This window comes from Pelmatolapia mariae, linkage group LG6 (assembly GCF_036321145.2).
Source record: "Pelmatolapia mariae isolate MD_Pm_ZW linkage group LG6, Pm_UMD_F_2, whole genome shotgun sequence".
Classification (NCBI taxonomy): domain Eukaryota; kingdom Metazoa; phylum Chordata; class Actinopteri; order Cichliformes; family Cichlidae; genus Pelmatolapia; species Pelmatolapia mariae.
This window is the reverse complement of record NC_086232.1, coordinates 2,713,759-2,730,316: the sequence shown is the minus strand read 5'-3', so window position 1 is coordinate 2,730,316 and position 16,558 is coordinate 2,713,759. Positions and strand designations below refer to the sequence as shown.

The following is a 16,558-nucleotide window of genomic DNA, read 5'->3' as shown; positions in this document are numbered from 1 at the left end:
GAATTCAGTAATTAAGGGCATAAAATGCAAGAACGTGGAACATAAAATTAGCCTTTATGCGGATGATGTGTTACTCTTTCTCCAAAATTCACAAACCAATATCTCTGGGGTGATTGAACTGATAAACTCTTTTGCAAGAATATGAGATTACTCAATTAACTGGTCAAAATCTACAGTCCTTCCGATTAATTGCTCCTTCCATAATTCTTCTTCTACTCCACTGCAATCGGGAAATATAAAATATTTAGGTATTAATGTTTCTCCCAAGCTTGCAGATCTAACTAAATTAAACTATATCCCACTTTTAAAGAAAGTAGAAGGTGATCTGGCTAGGTGGAAATGTCTACCCATATCACTCATGGGAAGGGTTGCCGCTATAAAAATGATGGTATTACCAAAAATAAATTATTTATTCTCAATGATCCCAACTAAACCGCCGCAAGATTGGTTCAGATCTCTAGACTCATATATGTCCAAATTCCTTTGGAAAAATAAGCCCCCACGTATAAGCTTAAAAACACTACAAAAGACGAAGGATAAAGGAGGATTAGAACTACCTAACTTTCAGCACTACTTCTTAGCCAACAGGCTTCAGTTTATCTCAGGATGGCTAAAACATACCCTCTTAGATGAACCTTGGCTAGATGTAGAACAAGCACTTTGCAATAATCTAGAGATTTCAGATCTACCATTTATCAGCTCAAACATCCAACGACATGAATGCTTCAAAAGCGTCAACATTAGCTCCTCTCTGACAGCGTGGTGGGAGTTTCTAAAAATGACAGAGTCTTCATTAATCCCATGCAAACGTACACCTATCTGGAACAACCCTGACATATTACAAAACAATAATATGATAAACTTTTCAGATTGGAGTGGTAAAGGAATCAAATACTTAGAACATATATTAGAAGGAACAGAATTTATTTCATTTGACAGACTAGTTACACAATATGGGATCAACAAGAAAAGATTTTTAGAATATCAACAAATTAAATCCATAGTAAAAAAGAGATTTAAACCGGGTCAAGTTGAAATACAAACACCACCAAGTGTGGTTCAATTTCTTGCTCTTAAAACCCCCAAATTACTATCCAAAATATACAGAATGCTTTCTAAAACAGATGAATCAATATCACTTCCTATTGCAAAATGGGAAGCGGATTTATCAGTTAACTTAGACCAAAACTTCTGGTCTCAAATTTGCTTAAAAACCTTTCATCTAATTAGAAATCCCAGTCTTCAATTAATTCAATACAAAATACTACATAGAGTGCACTATACAGGTCATCGGATGTGCAAGATGGGCTTTACGTCTACCAACAACTGCTCACACTGCCAAACCAATTCACCGGACAATTATATCCACGCTCTTTGGTTCTGTCCACCAGTTCAGAAGTTTTGGCGCGAGATATGTGAAGACTTATCGAAGTGTCTGAAATGTAACATTCCAACTTCTCCTTTAGTATGTTTGTTGGGCAGCTTAGATAATGTCACTACGGAAAAGAATATAGCCCATATGGTTTTCACTGCCCTATGCATAGCCAAGAAAACAGTCCTCATGAACTGGAAAAATAAAAATAATCTTAATTCTAACCAATATAGAAATGATCTATTAGATTACATTAGTCTTGATACAGCCTCTGCCACCACATCAGATCAATTGCTCTGGGCTCCTTTGATCAGCTCCATCACCTAGTGGGGGTGGGGGGTCGTGGTTTGGTCCCACCTTCACTGTTGTGATTGGTGTGGGGGTAGGGACAGGCTTAGGGCGTCGGGGGGTTCCCCAGGAGCATCTTCCTTGGGGGGCTCAACCTGGGGTAGCGGTCATGGCCAATTAGGGGCTCTGTCGGCTCTTAGGTGACGGTTTCCTCGTGGCTGCGTGCAGCGGGGCTAGGGGAGGGTCTGTGCTGACGGACGTGGGTTACTGACCTGGTAGCCTGGCTGCCCCTGGGTGGGTCCGGGACGGGCGTGAGGTTCTGGGGGCGCTCCGTCTCTGGGCTGGGGCCCTGGCCGGGCCTCAGGGGTTTGGGTCCTGGTTGGTGTGTTGCCGGGGTTGTGGGCAGGTGGGTGTATGGGGGCCCAGCCCTGGCGCAGGGTGCCGCCGGTGCATCGAGCCACCTGGGGGGCTCTTCAACTGGTGGGGGAGGATGTCACATCTTGCAGGAGCTTTCCTCTCCTCAGGAATTCTCTCTGCAGGAGGGGGAGATACAGGAGAGGTGGAGGAAGATCTCAGCCTGGGCGTCTATTGTCTTGTGTAGTCTGGAAGATGAGTGGATGATGGGGTGGGTGCAGTTTTCTCTGTGGTGGGGTCGGGTGGGCTGTCCCGGGCTCTGTGGGGCCGGGCGGCGCTGCTGCACTGGGCCCCGGTCCGGATGGGCCTGGGCCCCCTTTCCCTGGCGGGTTGCGGAGTATGGGGGTGCCTACTGGGGTCAGCGGGGGAGCTGGCCCCAGGGAGGGGTCACTTGCCCCTCCCTTCCTTCCCTCCCCATCTCCAGCTGCCTCCCTCTTCCCGCTCCACCACAATCACCCACACATGCAGGGCCTTGGGGTAGGGGTGTGTCACCAGGGTGCAGAGGAGGCATCCCCCCCCTCTGTCCCCTTCTGGCTGCCTGTGCCTCAATTTTATCCCACGACTTAGACATTCACATTACTCACACTCTCATTACACATACATATAGGATCTTGGGGGTGGGCACGCTACACGGAATCCAAATTACCATCAGGGTGTACAACCTCACCCCTGGCGTCGTTGCCCATCTCTCAATTTTAAATACACGTAGACATTGAGGGCTATCAGGAGGGGCTATGCGCTTACCTGCTGCTCTGGCAGGTAGCTCCATGCCCTCCTGGGTTTTAAATGCACCTTAGAACACACATACATCAACACTACATATGAGCGGGCGGAGGGAGGTTTGGAGTCTTCTCACACCCCCGTTGTCTGCGGCCTGCTGGAGCGGGGGGGCTAGGAGGAGGAGTTGGCCGTCCGACTGGGGTCTGGAATGTGGGGCCTCCCTGCTGCTGCGGAGTCGGGGCAGTCTGCTTCTCTCCACCGCAGGGAAAAGGGTAACACCACCTGGGTCTGGGTGCAGTTTCCCCCTCCAGGGGCAAGGGTACCTAGACCTGGGGCTTAGAGTACGCTTGGGGAGTGTGATTGTGTGTACAGTGTCTCTTTATGTCTGTCTCCACGTTGGTTGAGTGTGGAGTAATTGCCTATGAGAGCATGAGGGTGGGAATGGATGTTTGTATTTGAGTGTGCCTGTATGTTTGTGTCTATATGTCAGGTTGGGTATCAGACGCCACCTCTCTGGGGACATCTCAGGTCCTCCTAGGTTTGGAGGCCTATCTCCCCCCACCACTTCCCCTGCTGGTGGCGGACGCCCCCAGACATCGGTGCGTTGGTGGTTCTTTGTGTCCAGGGGTGGGCGTCCGGGTACACACCGGCTCACTCCTTGGCGGCTGCTTATCGGGGCCTGGAGCCTGGGGCTCGCTCGGGCCACTTCGGAGGTGGGGTGCCCTCGGCCTCTCGGCCCGGGGCTCGGTCACTCTGGCGCAGCCGGCTGCCGGCGGAGCTCACGGGCACGTCACTTCAACCCCCCCTGGACTCTGCTCCACGGCTGCTGATTGACCCCTCATCTGGGACTCTCCTCAGCTCTTTCTGGGATAGTGGCGCGGCTGCCCCTCTGTTGGTCTTCCTTGGTCTCTTGTGTTCTGGGGGCCTCTGGATGTCTGGAGTTTTGATCTCCTCCACACCTGCTTCATGCCCTGGAGGACGGGGCAGTGGCCCCCCACACCCTCTAGCAGATCATTACATGAAGGAACCTTTTAAAAAAATCAAGCGCGTCCATGTCCACAGATGAGCACACGGGTGATCACACACACAAACTACACCCTTTTTGGCTCCTATCTCAAAGCACACTGTGCGCTGTCAATGTTACGTGCTGCACAACAATGTTTAACATTTAATATTTACTGCCATATTCCCATATATCATTGTGATGTTGTTTATTCTATTACTCTTGTTTTCTTCTGCTTGTTTTGTTTTTTCTTTCTCAACAGGTGATCCAGGTGGTCAATATGTATTTTTTTTGTCTGCTTATTCTGTTGGTTTTTGTTTTTTTGCCCTTTTCCCCGTCCCTCTTCCCAGCTGTTTTTCTTTCCCTCTTTCTTTCTCCCCTTTCTTTCCCCCAGTAAAGTCTGTCCCGCATACAACAAGTAAAAATAAAATAAACAATTAAAGGTGAATCAAATAGACCATTACGGCAAGGCTGGGATGGTCCATTTGGTAAAGTAAATCCGTTGGGCATCTTTCTTCGCCTTTAGACAATAATTCTAATGGCAAAAGATCCAAACGGGACAGGCAAAAAAAAGAAAAGAAAAAAAAAGAAGTCACTTGGATGAGTGACGAAACATTTGAACAGAACAGAATCAACCTTTTGGGATTTACTTACCTGGATGATTGGGCATGCATCAAGAGAAATTAGAAAAGTACTGTCAAATCCTTTCCTTCTATGAGTCTGACTGGCAACAGCTTCATTTTTAGCATAACAATAATCCCACCATGATAGATTGGCCTCCACAGAGCCCAGATCTAAATGTTATTGAAGCAGTGTGGGGACATCTTAACTGGAATGAAAGTGTTAGGGTTTAAAATGATAAAATAAAGCTGTTTTATTATTATTATTGTATACACATCGCATGTGCTCATTTTACGAGTTGGCGCTACGTGTTTTGAGGGTCAAACGTTTAGCAGTATGACTGGACTGAGATATTGAGAATTGTTGTAGAAGTGCTGAGAGTCTCTTTTTTGCTGCATGTTTACATCACATCAAAATAACAGTTAGAAGGATATTTCCTGGACCAAAGGGAGTCTGAACAGAATTTCCTGAACTAGATAAATAGAATCAGTGGTAGGTTAATATTAAATAATCAGGCGGGGAGGTGTTTTTGTCTCTGTCATTCCAGGAAAAGGTCGGGAGTGAGCGGAGTAGGAGGGAGACATCAGGACTGCCGCGTTGGTTCCAGGAAGAAGATAGTCTGATAGCACTGAAAGAATAAAGTCTGAATTGTCATTGTGCATGTGTTGGGTCCCACGGTAGTAATGAGCGGTTTCCCAGCACATGAGGCAATGATGGACTCACAGGCAGGGCAGTTGTTGGCATAGATGGTGGCTACCATCCACCATGAACAGGTGGCAGCGCAGCAGCAGTAGCTGGAGACGCTGCAGGCACGCTCTGAGCCGCACACAGAGGTATTGGTAAACCTGGTAGCTTGGTCTGGGCCCTCGGTACAACTGAGCCTACAGCGTCTCTGTGCACTGTGGTGTACATTCCCAGTGGTGTGCATGCTGTCTGGAATGTCAACTGGTAAATCAGCCGGCCATTCCATGGCACCCATTACCATTAATGGAGGTCTGGTTTGAGCGCATTGGTATGAACCTCATCAGCATATTTTAATAAAGTATACAGGAATATCGCTTTAAACGAGTTCTCGTGTATTATGCCATGTGATATCCTGAAGCAGTGCTGCTGTGTGGGATATTGGCAAGGAGTGTGTTGCAGGTGCTGTTCCAGGTTATCACCTGAGTTGGCATCCAAAAAGAGATACAGACAAAGATCTACGTGAATGACTGAACATTAAGCATGTTTGGACGAGCATGACAACTCCCAGACTGACGGGGTGGTGCAGGACCGGAATAAGACCTTAAAGTCCATGATTTGTACGTTTATTCATGAGGATGAACGTGATGGGGAACACTGGTCAGACCTGTTGTTTGCAGTGTGGGAGGTGCCCCAGGCCTCCATGGGATTTTCTCTTTATTATTGTAGGCTCTTTATTTATAATATCTGTTGTTGTTTGTTTTTAAGATTTGTTCAAAACAATGAAGAGAAGAATGCTCAGTCAACAATCAAACTTACTAGTGACTAGTAAGCAGGTAACAACCTTAATGTGTCATCACTTTCAACCACAACACAGACAAACACACAAAAAGGCTTCTTCATAGACAAAACTCTTTTTCTCCTAAACTCATTAGGAGAAAAAGCTTTAAAACAGCAGCTATTGAGCGCGAGACTGTGGGAGCAGAACAAGCTCTCTCATGGCATTAGTCATTTATGTTATGTCAGCAAAGCTCTGTTTCACGTTAGATCATTATGCAGAACTTTGCTCCGTTTCTGTCTCATGACAGGCTGAAGGGAGATAATGGGATTTGTACAGGATAGCTTTTGCTTTAAATCCCTTGATGGATAAAACACACACCAAAAACAGGTAAACCAAGTACAGACAACTGCTTACAAGAACACATATGGTACAGATAACCGATATAAAGACATTTATAATATAAAGTGTGATAAATACTAACAATTATTTTTAGAGCAGTTTAAATGATGAAGTATTATTATTATTACTATTATTAATGTTATTGTTGATGTTGTACAACCTAATTCAGAAAAGCTAAAGCATTGTGTGAATTGTAAATAAAAAACAGAATGTAATGCTTTGTAAATCTCACAAACCTTTATGATTATTCATAGAAAACATCAAATGTTCAAACTAAGACATTTTGCCAGGCTTTTGGCTTTTGCCAGGTCTGGTGAAGGTGCCTGAGGGTGAGCGTCTGGTGGCCGGGGCCCTGAAAAAGGGACATGGGCCCATCCTCCTGTAGGCCCACCACCTGCAGGAGGCGCCAAAGAGGTCGGGTGCAATGTGTGTTGGGCTGTGGCCAGAAGCGAAGGCCTGGCGTACCGATCCCGGGCTACCAAAACTAGTGAGTGGGACATGGAATGTCACCTCTCTGGTAGGTGAGGAGCTTGAGTCAGTGCGTGAGGTTGAAAGGTACCGGCTACATTAGGGGTCGGCAACACTCAAAGAGCCAAATGGACCACATGGAGAAAGCACCTGGATCTGCAAATCCTTTTTGACATGTAAAATAAAGATAACACTGCATATACTGTTTTATGCTATGTATAAAAAAAATAGCTGGCGTCTTGCTTGTGAAATTTTATTTATGTAAAAAAAAACCATTTTAAACATTTAAAACAACAACAACAAAAAAAACCACGCTGAGTTGAAAGTCTCTTTCAAATGAAATAAAAAGTTGAACTTAAAGTATACATGCAGCAAATTAAAACTGCCGCAGACAGTTGTCGTGCCAAGACAGGTGTCCCCGACAGAATTTGTTTCCCCTGAATTGGGAGCGTTACAATTACAACCAACTAGATGTGGAAGTAGTGATGTTTTACTTTAATGAATAAGTGAAAGATGAGTGTCGTTACATTACCGGTCTGTTTTCCAGCAAGATTTCTCTGCCTTTTCATACAACTTACTATGAGTTTTGCCCATGCCTTGCCATACCTCGCTCTTTGCCGTACACCTAGCCTCCCAGTTCTAACTCTTTGCTAATTTTTTTTATAATTCTTTCCTGTACTTCGTCATTCCACCACAAAGACTTCTTGGCCTCTTTCCTCTCTCCAGAGGATACAGGAAATACCCTCTTTGCAGTTTGCCTTAGTTTTGGAGATGGACTTTCTTATATGGTAACTCTTCTGTACCACCCAGAGCACGTCTGAACTCCTTCTGACCTCTGTGTAACATTCTTCCTTATTCAACTTCCACCACTTAATCCTATGCTCTGCCTTCACTCAGGTCCTCTTCTTGATCACCAAAGTCATCCTATAGACTACTATCCGATTCTTCTTGCACCATCTAAACCCTCTTTTCCTGTTATAATCATTCCGGTCAACATCTCCCTGCCATCTTGAACAACTTCTATGAGCTGTCCTGCCTGATGGCATTATGAGCTACATCTTCTGCTAGTTCTGCCCTAATTGGCCTTACAAACACCTCCAAAACTGTGTACCGTCACCTTCATTCGTTTAAAATTTTTTTACAAAGTAGTCATCACTGCTTTGACAAAGTGAAACTAGCCAGCCAGGCAGCCACCTTTCAATTTTCTATTTCAAGATAAAAAACAAACAAACAGATAAACCCCCTAAGCCCTCACAAGAAACTGGTCCATTACCTCCAGCTTGAAAAATCCTAGCATGCTTCACCTTTAGAACCTCTGTTGATTATCAAGTCCAGCCACATTGCTGTCTAATTTTGGCTACTCTCACACTACCATCAAGTTTGCTCATTGTCCGGATTTTCTTCCCATCTCCTCTCCAGCTTCTAACCAAGGAATCCCCGACTACCTGAATGAGATCATGGGCCACCCGTCATTGTTACAAATATTTAAGTGTTACACTTACAATCTTGAAAGAACTTCATAACGCAGTCATTGCTGCAGCAGTAAAACATTTCTTTGTCACCACGTTTTCACACATTTCAAAAGAGATTTTGGCCCACTTACACTGACAGAAAATCTCTAAATCAGGGGTCTCAAACTCAAGTGTGGGCCACTGCTGGCACTGTCCTCTCATTGGAGGGCCACTTTAGTGTTCAAGCAGTACAAAAAAACAACCAAGCAAACATGAAAACACCCACAAATATTTCTGAAATCATAGTTTTTGTTTGTTTTTTAAAATGTCAAGTATTGCATAACAAGACAAAACTGCAAACACAAGCACAATGTTTTTTTCTCACTACAGGAGTGAAGTCTGGAGGCAGGCTAGGGTACTCCATGTGCTGCTTCTTTAACCACGTTTTTGTTGCCTTCACAGTATGTTTTTGGTCATTCTAATGCTGGAAGACCCATCCACGACCCATGTTCAGTGTTCTGGCTTAGGGAACACGAGATTTTACACTACATGGTTGTGTCCATTGGCTTCTCAATGCGGTGAAGTCATCCTGTACCCTTAGCAGAAAAACAACCACAAAGGATAATGTTTCCACAAGCATGCACAGCTGTGGGGATTGTGCTCTTTGGATCATATGCAGCATTTCTCACCCTCCAAACATGGCAGGTCAAGTCGATATCAAAGAGCTGCAATTTATTTTGATCAGACCTCAGCACTTTCTGCCAAGTCTTCTTAAACCATGTAGATATTCACTGGCAAACTTAAAATGGGTCTCCACAAATGCCTTTGTGAGCAAGGGGACCTTGCAAGTGCTGAAAGATTTTAATGCTCTGCCTTCTGATTATTCATGATTATCCACACCCCATGAGGTAAGACTTCACAGAGATTAAAAAAAAAACCCTCCAACCTGGCAATTTTGGTTCAGGAGGCCCACCATGGTCCAGTTAAATGTGTGCACAGATTTGTGTAATTTCTTAAAGCAATGGAAAAACTGAGTAATACATGTAAAAAAGGGAAATCAAGTAAATATGGAAAAATCAAAATAGCCATTTATTTTAACTGAATCCTTGCATCTCTCCCTTCATCTGTTTTCTTACCACATCTTTATCTGCAGGTAGTCTTTATCCTTCGAGCATGAGTCCTCTACCAGAGGCCTGGGAGCTCCAGGGTCTGCTGCAGTATTTCTGCTGTTCCTACCCCTGCACTCTTCTGGATAGAGATCAGGGATGTTGTTCCTGGGCTCTACTGGAGCCACTGGCCCAGTTTGGACAGTTCAGATTACCACTGTTGCATTCATTAGCGTATTTGTTTATCCACCTTGAGAAATCACGAGCCAAAACACTTCATCTATGATTGTTTATTAACTCACTGGATGATTAAATATTAGCACGTATGTGGATCTCTGTTCCTGTATAGTATGCAGGCCACTTGGTTATGGCCTGCCATGTATGCCCTGCCTGCTAGCATCTTGCTGTTATGTGCTGGATTGTCTCAGAGGAATCTTTGCACAGCCTGCACCTGGAGTCTTGCCTGGTGTTGTAGATCCCAGCCTCTGTGGATCTTCTGCTCAGAGCTCGTTCCTGTGATAGTATGATTAGTGCCTCTGTGCCATCTTTCAATCAGCCACTTTTTTCTATCCGACGCTGGTACAAACTGTGCAGGGGTTCGCCTGTCTGAGGTATTCACTAAGCACACGGTCAGTTGCAGTCATCTTCCTCATGTACTCCTGATGGATCTGCCTTATTTCATCCTGGACTTTGCTTCTGACACTCACCAGTCCTCACCCTGATTTCTTCCAGTTGGCTTACAATCTCAAGGTGCTGGGATGAAACCCTCCATGCATGGTAAGGAGCTTCCAAGCTTTGATGTCAGTGACTTCGATTGCTTTGGCCAGCTTATTATCAGCAGGGTATCTGATCAGTGGCAGGGCATAGGTGTTGATTGCATGACAGAGATTCTATATTTTTTAACTTTTATTCATCCCCAAACATAAACAAAGTGCAAAGTATGTAAATAAACATACATATATGTAAATTTATTGGTTACAAACAGCCATTAAACCTTTTTATATAAATTTATATGAAAATTATTGACTCTCCTCATGTGTATGGCTAATGGTTACCATCACCAGAGCAGGAAAGGGGAAAAAACAGTGGTAAGAAAACCCCCCCACAAATTAAGAATAATAACATAAATAATATAATGTGTAACATGGGCAGTATTAATGTGTCCCAGTTTTTTTCACTTCAGCTGCAGTGACAGTTGACATGGCTGTGTGCTACAAATATGGAACTGAGCAGTGTTTCCTACCTGTGTGGGGCCTCAATGGTACACGGACACAAAATAAACAAATGATTCATTTTCACGCGTGTTTAATGAATGAAAGATTTACTGTGGTACAATCAAACATTCTGTTACAAAGGTCCAAAATAAAAACTGTGTGCTCTCTTGTTTCTGACACTTTACTCCGGCTGTAGTAAAGACATTCTTCATTACAGAGGAGGCATTAAAGAGTAGAACACTTAGTAAAAAGTCAGAGATGGGGTAAAATTTACAGACATTACTTTTGGTAAATAATATTGGCAGCTTCCAGTGTCACACCTCATCCTGCTAGTAGATGCAGCTACACTAAATACACGGGAAAATCGTCCTGACTTATCACCAAGACTTAAAACTTGACCTCTGACACCGACTTTGAGGTCAGATGTTGAGGTCACCAGGATTCGACCTCATCCAAGATCTTTAGGCGCTGCACCTACGTCACCTGGATCTCCAGTAATCATATTCACAAACTTGGCTGTGACAAAAATACATAAATCAGCCTTTCACAGCTTGTTTGCTTAATTAAAACTACCATTTGGCTATAATGAGTGATGAGGCTCAGCTGCATACAGCTAATTCGTATTAACAATATTAAAGCCCAGTATTGTAGAGGTGGCATCAGTCGAGAGGATGAAAGTAGTCATAAAATACTGAATGTTGAAACACGGAGTGCCAGCAGTAATGACAGCATCTCCCAGTCTCAAAAAACAGATTCAGCTGCGAATGTGAACAAAGGTTAAGTGATCTTCATATAGGAGAACGAGCCTGGAAGCTTGACAGAAACAGATTTCTGAATTACTCTCCAGACACCTCGCCATAAGAACACCAAACACAAGAGACTTAACCATAAAACACTACAGTTTGTTCATAAGCCTTATGAATTCCTTGACCCAGAGGGAGCTTTAAAAGAAAAACGTTAAAGCAGCAAATCAAAATATCTAAGATGCCAAAGTCAGGTTATCCTTGAGATTTCCTTTGGACAAAGCAGGAGGCGAGAAGACATACATAAAAAGAGGCATCAAAGTCCCTTTTAATCTCGTCATTCTTCGTCTGACTCACTGCCTCATTCAACAGCTCCCCAAGGTGAGTCATTTGCATTTTCACTTGGTTGCGCAGTTCAGCATTCCAGAATAGTTAATGGAATTAAAATCAATGACAATCTCAGTCCTCTTGGGCTTGAACTGCCTGTGAAAACACCAAACACATGCACACACAGACTAGTCAGAGACGCACCTTTACACACAGAAAATGCTTAAAAAAAAAGAAAAAAAGAAAAAATGCACCTTTTAAAGATTTTTATTGGCCTCCTAGTCTGATAAGTTATAACAAGGTTCATGTAGAGGTTTGTAACCACAAAAATCCATAGTTCACCTCACAGACATGTCTTAGGATCTTTTTAAGCCACATCGAGCATCATAACTTGGGTCTAGCAGGTGTTCCTGAAACGTCCCCCGACTTTCACAGGCCTCTCCTAGTCTTCTCTGTATGATGAGCTTTCTAGAAGTGCAGGTTGTCCAAAAACAAATTGAGTATCGAATTACGATACTCGTTTGAAACAATTGCGATACAAACAGTGCTGTGGCGTGGCACTGCTGCAGACAGACACACAGCTCTTCTCCTCACTAACAGCAGAGTCCAGACTGTAGAGAACTAATCTGAGCAAATAAAGAGTCGAATCCAGAGCAGCACAGCTGAGTCAGATGCAATTCAGGCCTGAACAGAGAGAGAGAGGCTGAATGCAGATCTGGACAAGATAATAAAGTTGATCATTACTACCTTTACGATTATTTATTAAAGTGTGTTTCTTATTTTATTTATTTTCCTCTCCGTGAATCACTACCTTATCGTGGTGGAGGGGTTTGTGTGTCCCAGGGATCCCAGGGGCTATGCTGTCTGGGGGCTTTTGCCCCCTGGTAGGGTCTCCCATGGCAAATTGGTCCTTGGGTGAGGGACCAGACAAAGAGCGATTCAGAAGACCCTTATGAGAAAAACATCGAGGGAACAGGTTACCCTGCCCGGGATAGGGTTACCCCTTCTCGCCCTGGAGCCAGGCCCGGGGAGGGGTCTGGAGAACATGGGCCCATCCTTCCGCAGGCCCATCACCCGCAGGAGGTGCCGTAGGGGTCGAGTGCATTGTGTGCCGGGCGGCGGCCAGGAGTGGAGGCCCTGGTGGACTGATCCCCAGCTACCAAGACTGGCAATTGGGACATGGAATGTCACCTCTCTGGTGGGGAAGGAGCCTGAGTTAGTGTGTGAGGTTGAGAGGTACCGGCTAGATATAGTCGGGCTCACCTCTACGCATGGCTTGGGCTCTGGAACCAGTCTCCTGGAGAGGGGCTGGACTCTGTCTCAGTCTGGAGTTGCCCCTGGTGAGAGGCGGCGGGCTGGGGTGGGTATTCTAATATCCCCTCGGCTTGCTGCCGGTACGTTGGGGTTCTTCCTGGTGGATGAGAGGGTTTGTTCCCTGCGCCTTAGGGTCGGGGAATGGGTCCTGACTGTCATCTGCGCTTATGCGCCGAGTGACAGTTCAGGGTACCCAGCCTTCTTAGAGTCCCTGGGTGGGGTGCTGGAAGGTGCTCCACCTGGAGACTCTGTTGTCCTACTGGGAGACTTCAATGCTCACCTGGGTAATGACAGCGAGACCTGGAGGGGCGTGATTGGGAGGAACGGCCTCCCTGAACTGAACCCGAGCAGTGTTTTGTTATTGGGCTTCCGTGCAAATCACAGTTTGGCCATAATGAACAACGTGTTTGAACATAATACTGTCCATAAGTGCACGTGGCACCAGGATGCTCTAGGCCGCAGATCGATGATCAATTTTGTAATCGTATCACCAGATCTGCGACCATATGTTCTGGACACTCGGGTAAAGAGAGGGGCTGAGCTGTCAACTGATCACCACCTGGTGGTGAGTTGGATCAGGTGGCGGGGGAGGACACTGGACAGACCCGGTGCACCTAAATGCGTAGTGAGGGTGTGCTGGGAATGCCTGGCAGAGGCCCCAGTCTGCGAGATCTTCAACGCACACCTCCAGCAGAGCTTCAACAGCATTATGAGGGAGACTGGGGACATTGAGTCTGAATGGACCATGTTCAGCAGAAGCTGCTGCTGAGCTGCGGCCGCAAGGTGGTTGGTGCCTGTCGTGGTGGTAATCCCCGAACCAAATGGTGGACACCAGAGGTGAAGGGAGCCACCAGGCTGAAGAAGGAGTCCTATCGGGCTTGGTTAGCCTGTGGGACTTCAGAGGCAGCTGATAGGTACCGACAGGCCAAGCGGAATGCGGCTCGGGCAGTGGCTGAAGCAAAAACTCGGGTGTTGGAGGAGTTCGGAGAGGCCATGGAAAAAGACTTTCAGACTGCCTCGAAGAGATTCTGGCAAACCGTCAGGCGTCTCAGGAGGGGAAAGCGGTGCTCTACCTGCACTGTGTATAGTGCTGGCGGAGCGCTGCTGAATTCGACTGAGAAAATTGTCGGGCAGTGAAAGGAATACTTCGAGGACCTCCTTAATCCCACTGACATGTCTTCCAAGGAGGAAGCAGAGTCTGGGGATGAGGGGGATGACCCGCCAATTTCCGGGGGCGAGGTCACTGAGGCAGTTAAACAACTCCTTGGTGGCAGAGCCCCTGGTGTGGATGAGGTCCGCCCCGAGTTCCTGAAGGCTCTGGATGTTGTAGGGCTGTCCTGGTTGACACGCCTCTACAATGTTGCGTGGAGATCAGGGGCAGTACCCCTGGACTGGCAGACCGGGGTGGTGGTCCCCATCTTTAAGAAGGGGGACCGGAGGGTGTGTTCCAACTACAGGAGGATCACACTCCTCAGCCTCCATGGGAAAGTCTATGCCAGGGTGTTCGTCCGCTAGTCGAACCTCAGATACAGGAGGAACAATGCGGTTTTCGTCCTGGTCGCGGAACACTGGACCAGCTCTTTATCCTCTCAAGGATACTTGAGGGTGCATGGGAGTTTGCCCAACCAGTCTACATGTGTTTTGTGGACTTGGAGAAGGCATTCGACCGTGTCCCTCGGGGTGTCCTGTGGGAGGTGCTGCGGGAGTATGGGGTGTCTGGCCTATTGCTACGGGCCATTCAATCCCTATACAACCGTTGCAAGAGCTTGGTTCGCATTGCCGGCAATAAGTCGGACTCGTTCCCGGTGGGTGATGGGCTCCGCCAGGGCTGCCCTTTGTCACCGATTCTGTTCATAATTTTTCTGGACAGGATTTCTAGGCACAGCCAAGTGGCGGAGGGCTTTCACTTCGGTGGCCTCAGAATCTCATCTCTGCTTTTCGCGGATGATGTGGTTCAGTTGGCTTCATCGGGTGATGGCCTCTAGCTCGCACTGGAACGTTTCGCAGCCGAGTGTGAAGCAGCGGGAATGAGGATCAGCACCTCCAAATCTGAGGCCATGGTTCTCAGCCGGAAAAGGGTGGAGTGCCCACTCCGGGTCGGGAATGCCCCAAGTGGAGGAGTTTAAGTATCTCGGGGTCTTGTTCGCGAGTTATGGGAGAAGGGAGCCGGAGATCGGCAGACGGATTGGTGCTGCGGCCGCAGTGATGCGGATGCTGCACCGGTCCGTCGTGGTGAAGAGGGAGCGGAGTGTAAAAGCGAAGCTCTCAATTTACTGGTCGATCTACGTCCCTACCCTCACCTATGGCCATGAGCTGTGGGTAGTGACCGAAAGAACGAGATCGCGGATACAAGCGGCGGAAATGAGCTTCCTCCGAAGGGTGGCTGGCCTCTCCCTTAGAGATAGGGTGAGAAGTTCGGCCATCCGGGAGGGGCTCAGAGTAGTGCCGCTGCTCCTCCACATCGAAAGGAGCCAGTTGAGGTGGTTCAGGCATCTGACAAGGATGCCTCCTGGGCGCCTCCTGGGTGAGGTGTTCCGGGCATGTCCCACCAGGAGGAGGCCCCTGGGCAGACCCAGGACACGCTGGAGAGATTATATCTCTCGGCTGGCCTGGGAACGCCTTGGTGTTCCCTCGGATAAGCTGGAGGAGGTGGCTGGGGAGAGGGAGGTCTGCGCTTCTCTGCTTAGGCTGCTGCCCCCGCGACCCGGCCCCGGATAAAGCGGAAGAAGATGGATGGATGGATGTTTCTTATTTTGTTGTGACCAGCTGTGTTATTATCACACCTGCATTTTAAATGCAGGTGTGATCAGTGCATCTTTCACAGTGAGTGCTCTGGGTTTTTTTTTCTTACCTTTTTATTTTAGTCTAATAGCAGACCTTATCTATAGCTCATTTTAAATTGGTTCCATAACAGCAGAATTACACACAGTCTGTATAGCAGACAGAACACCTAGAAGGTGGACAAGTCTAAGCCCAATGCTTAGCCTTGTCCACCCCAGCTGTAAAACTCAAAAACCACTTACTTTTTATCATCTATTGTCCACCTGGGCCTTACACTGAGTTTCTCTCTGATTTCTCAGACTCTTTATCTGATTTAGTGCTCAGCTCAGATAAAATAATTATTGTGGGTGATTTTAACATTCATGTAGACGCTAAAAATGACAGCCTCAACATGGCATTTAATCTGTTATTAGACTCAACTGGCTTCTCTCAAAATGTAAAAGAACCCACCCACCACTTTAATCACACTCTAGCTCTTGTTTTAACATATGGCATAGAAACTGAACATTTAACAGTGTTTCCTGAAAACCCTCTCCTGTCTGATCATTTCCTGATAACATTTACATTTACAATAATTGATTACACAGCAGTGGGGAGTAGACTTTATCACAGCAGATGTCTCTCTGAAAGTGCTGTAACTAAGTTTAAGAATATAACCCACCCACTGTTATCATCTTCAATGCCCTGTACCAGCACAGAGCAGAGCAGCTACCTGAACGCTACTCCAACAGAGGTCGATTATCTTGTTAATAATTTTGCCTCCTCACTACGTACGACTCTGGATACTGTAGCTCCTCTGAAAAGGTCTTAATTCAGAAGTATTTGACTCCGTGGTATAATTCTCAAACACATAGCCTAAAGCAGTTAAGTTGTAA

At 46.3% G+C, this 16,558-nt stretch overlaps 1 protein-coding gene across 4 annotated transcripts in view; it reads right to left on the bottom strand.

Annotated features, from left to right (window-relative positions):
* Positions 1-10,592: 10,592 nt before the first annotated feature.
* The window catches only part of LOC134628856 (centrosomal protein of 44 kDa-like), a 73,749-nt gene continuing 67,783 nt past the window's right edge, over positions 10,593-16,558 (bottom strand). For all 4 annotated transcript variants that reach the window (XM_063475641.1, XM_063475639.1, XM_063475640.1 and 1 more), the window contains one exon: positions 10,593-11,744. In XM_063475641.1, coding sequence (XP_063331711.1) covers positions 11,660-11,744 — 85 coding nt within the window. In that variant the 3' untranslated portion in view covers positions 10,593-11,659. The remainder of the gene's footprint in view (positions 11,745-16,558) is intronic.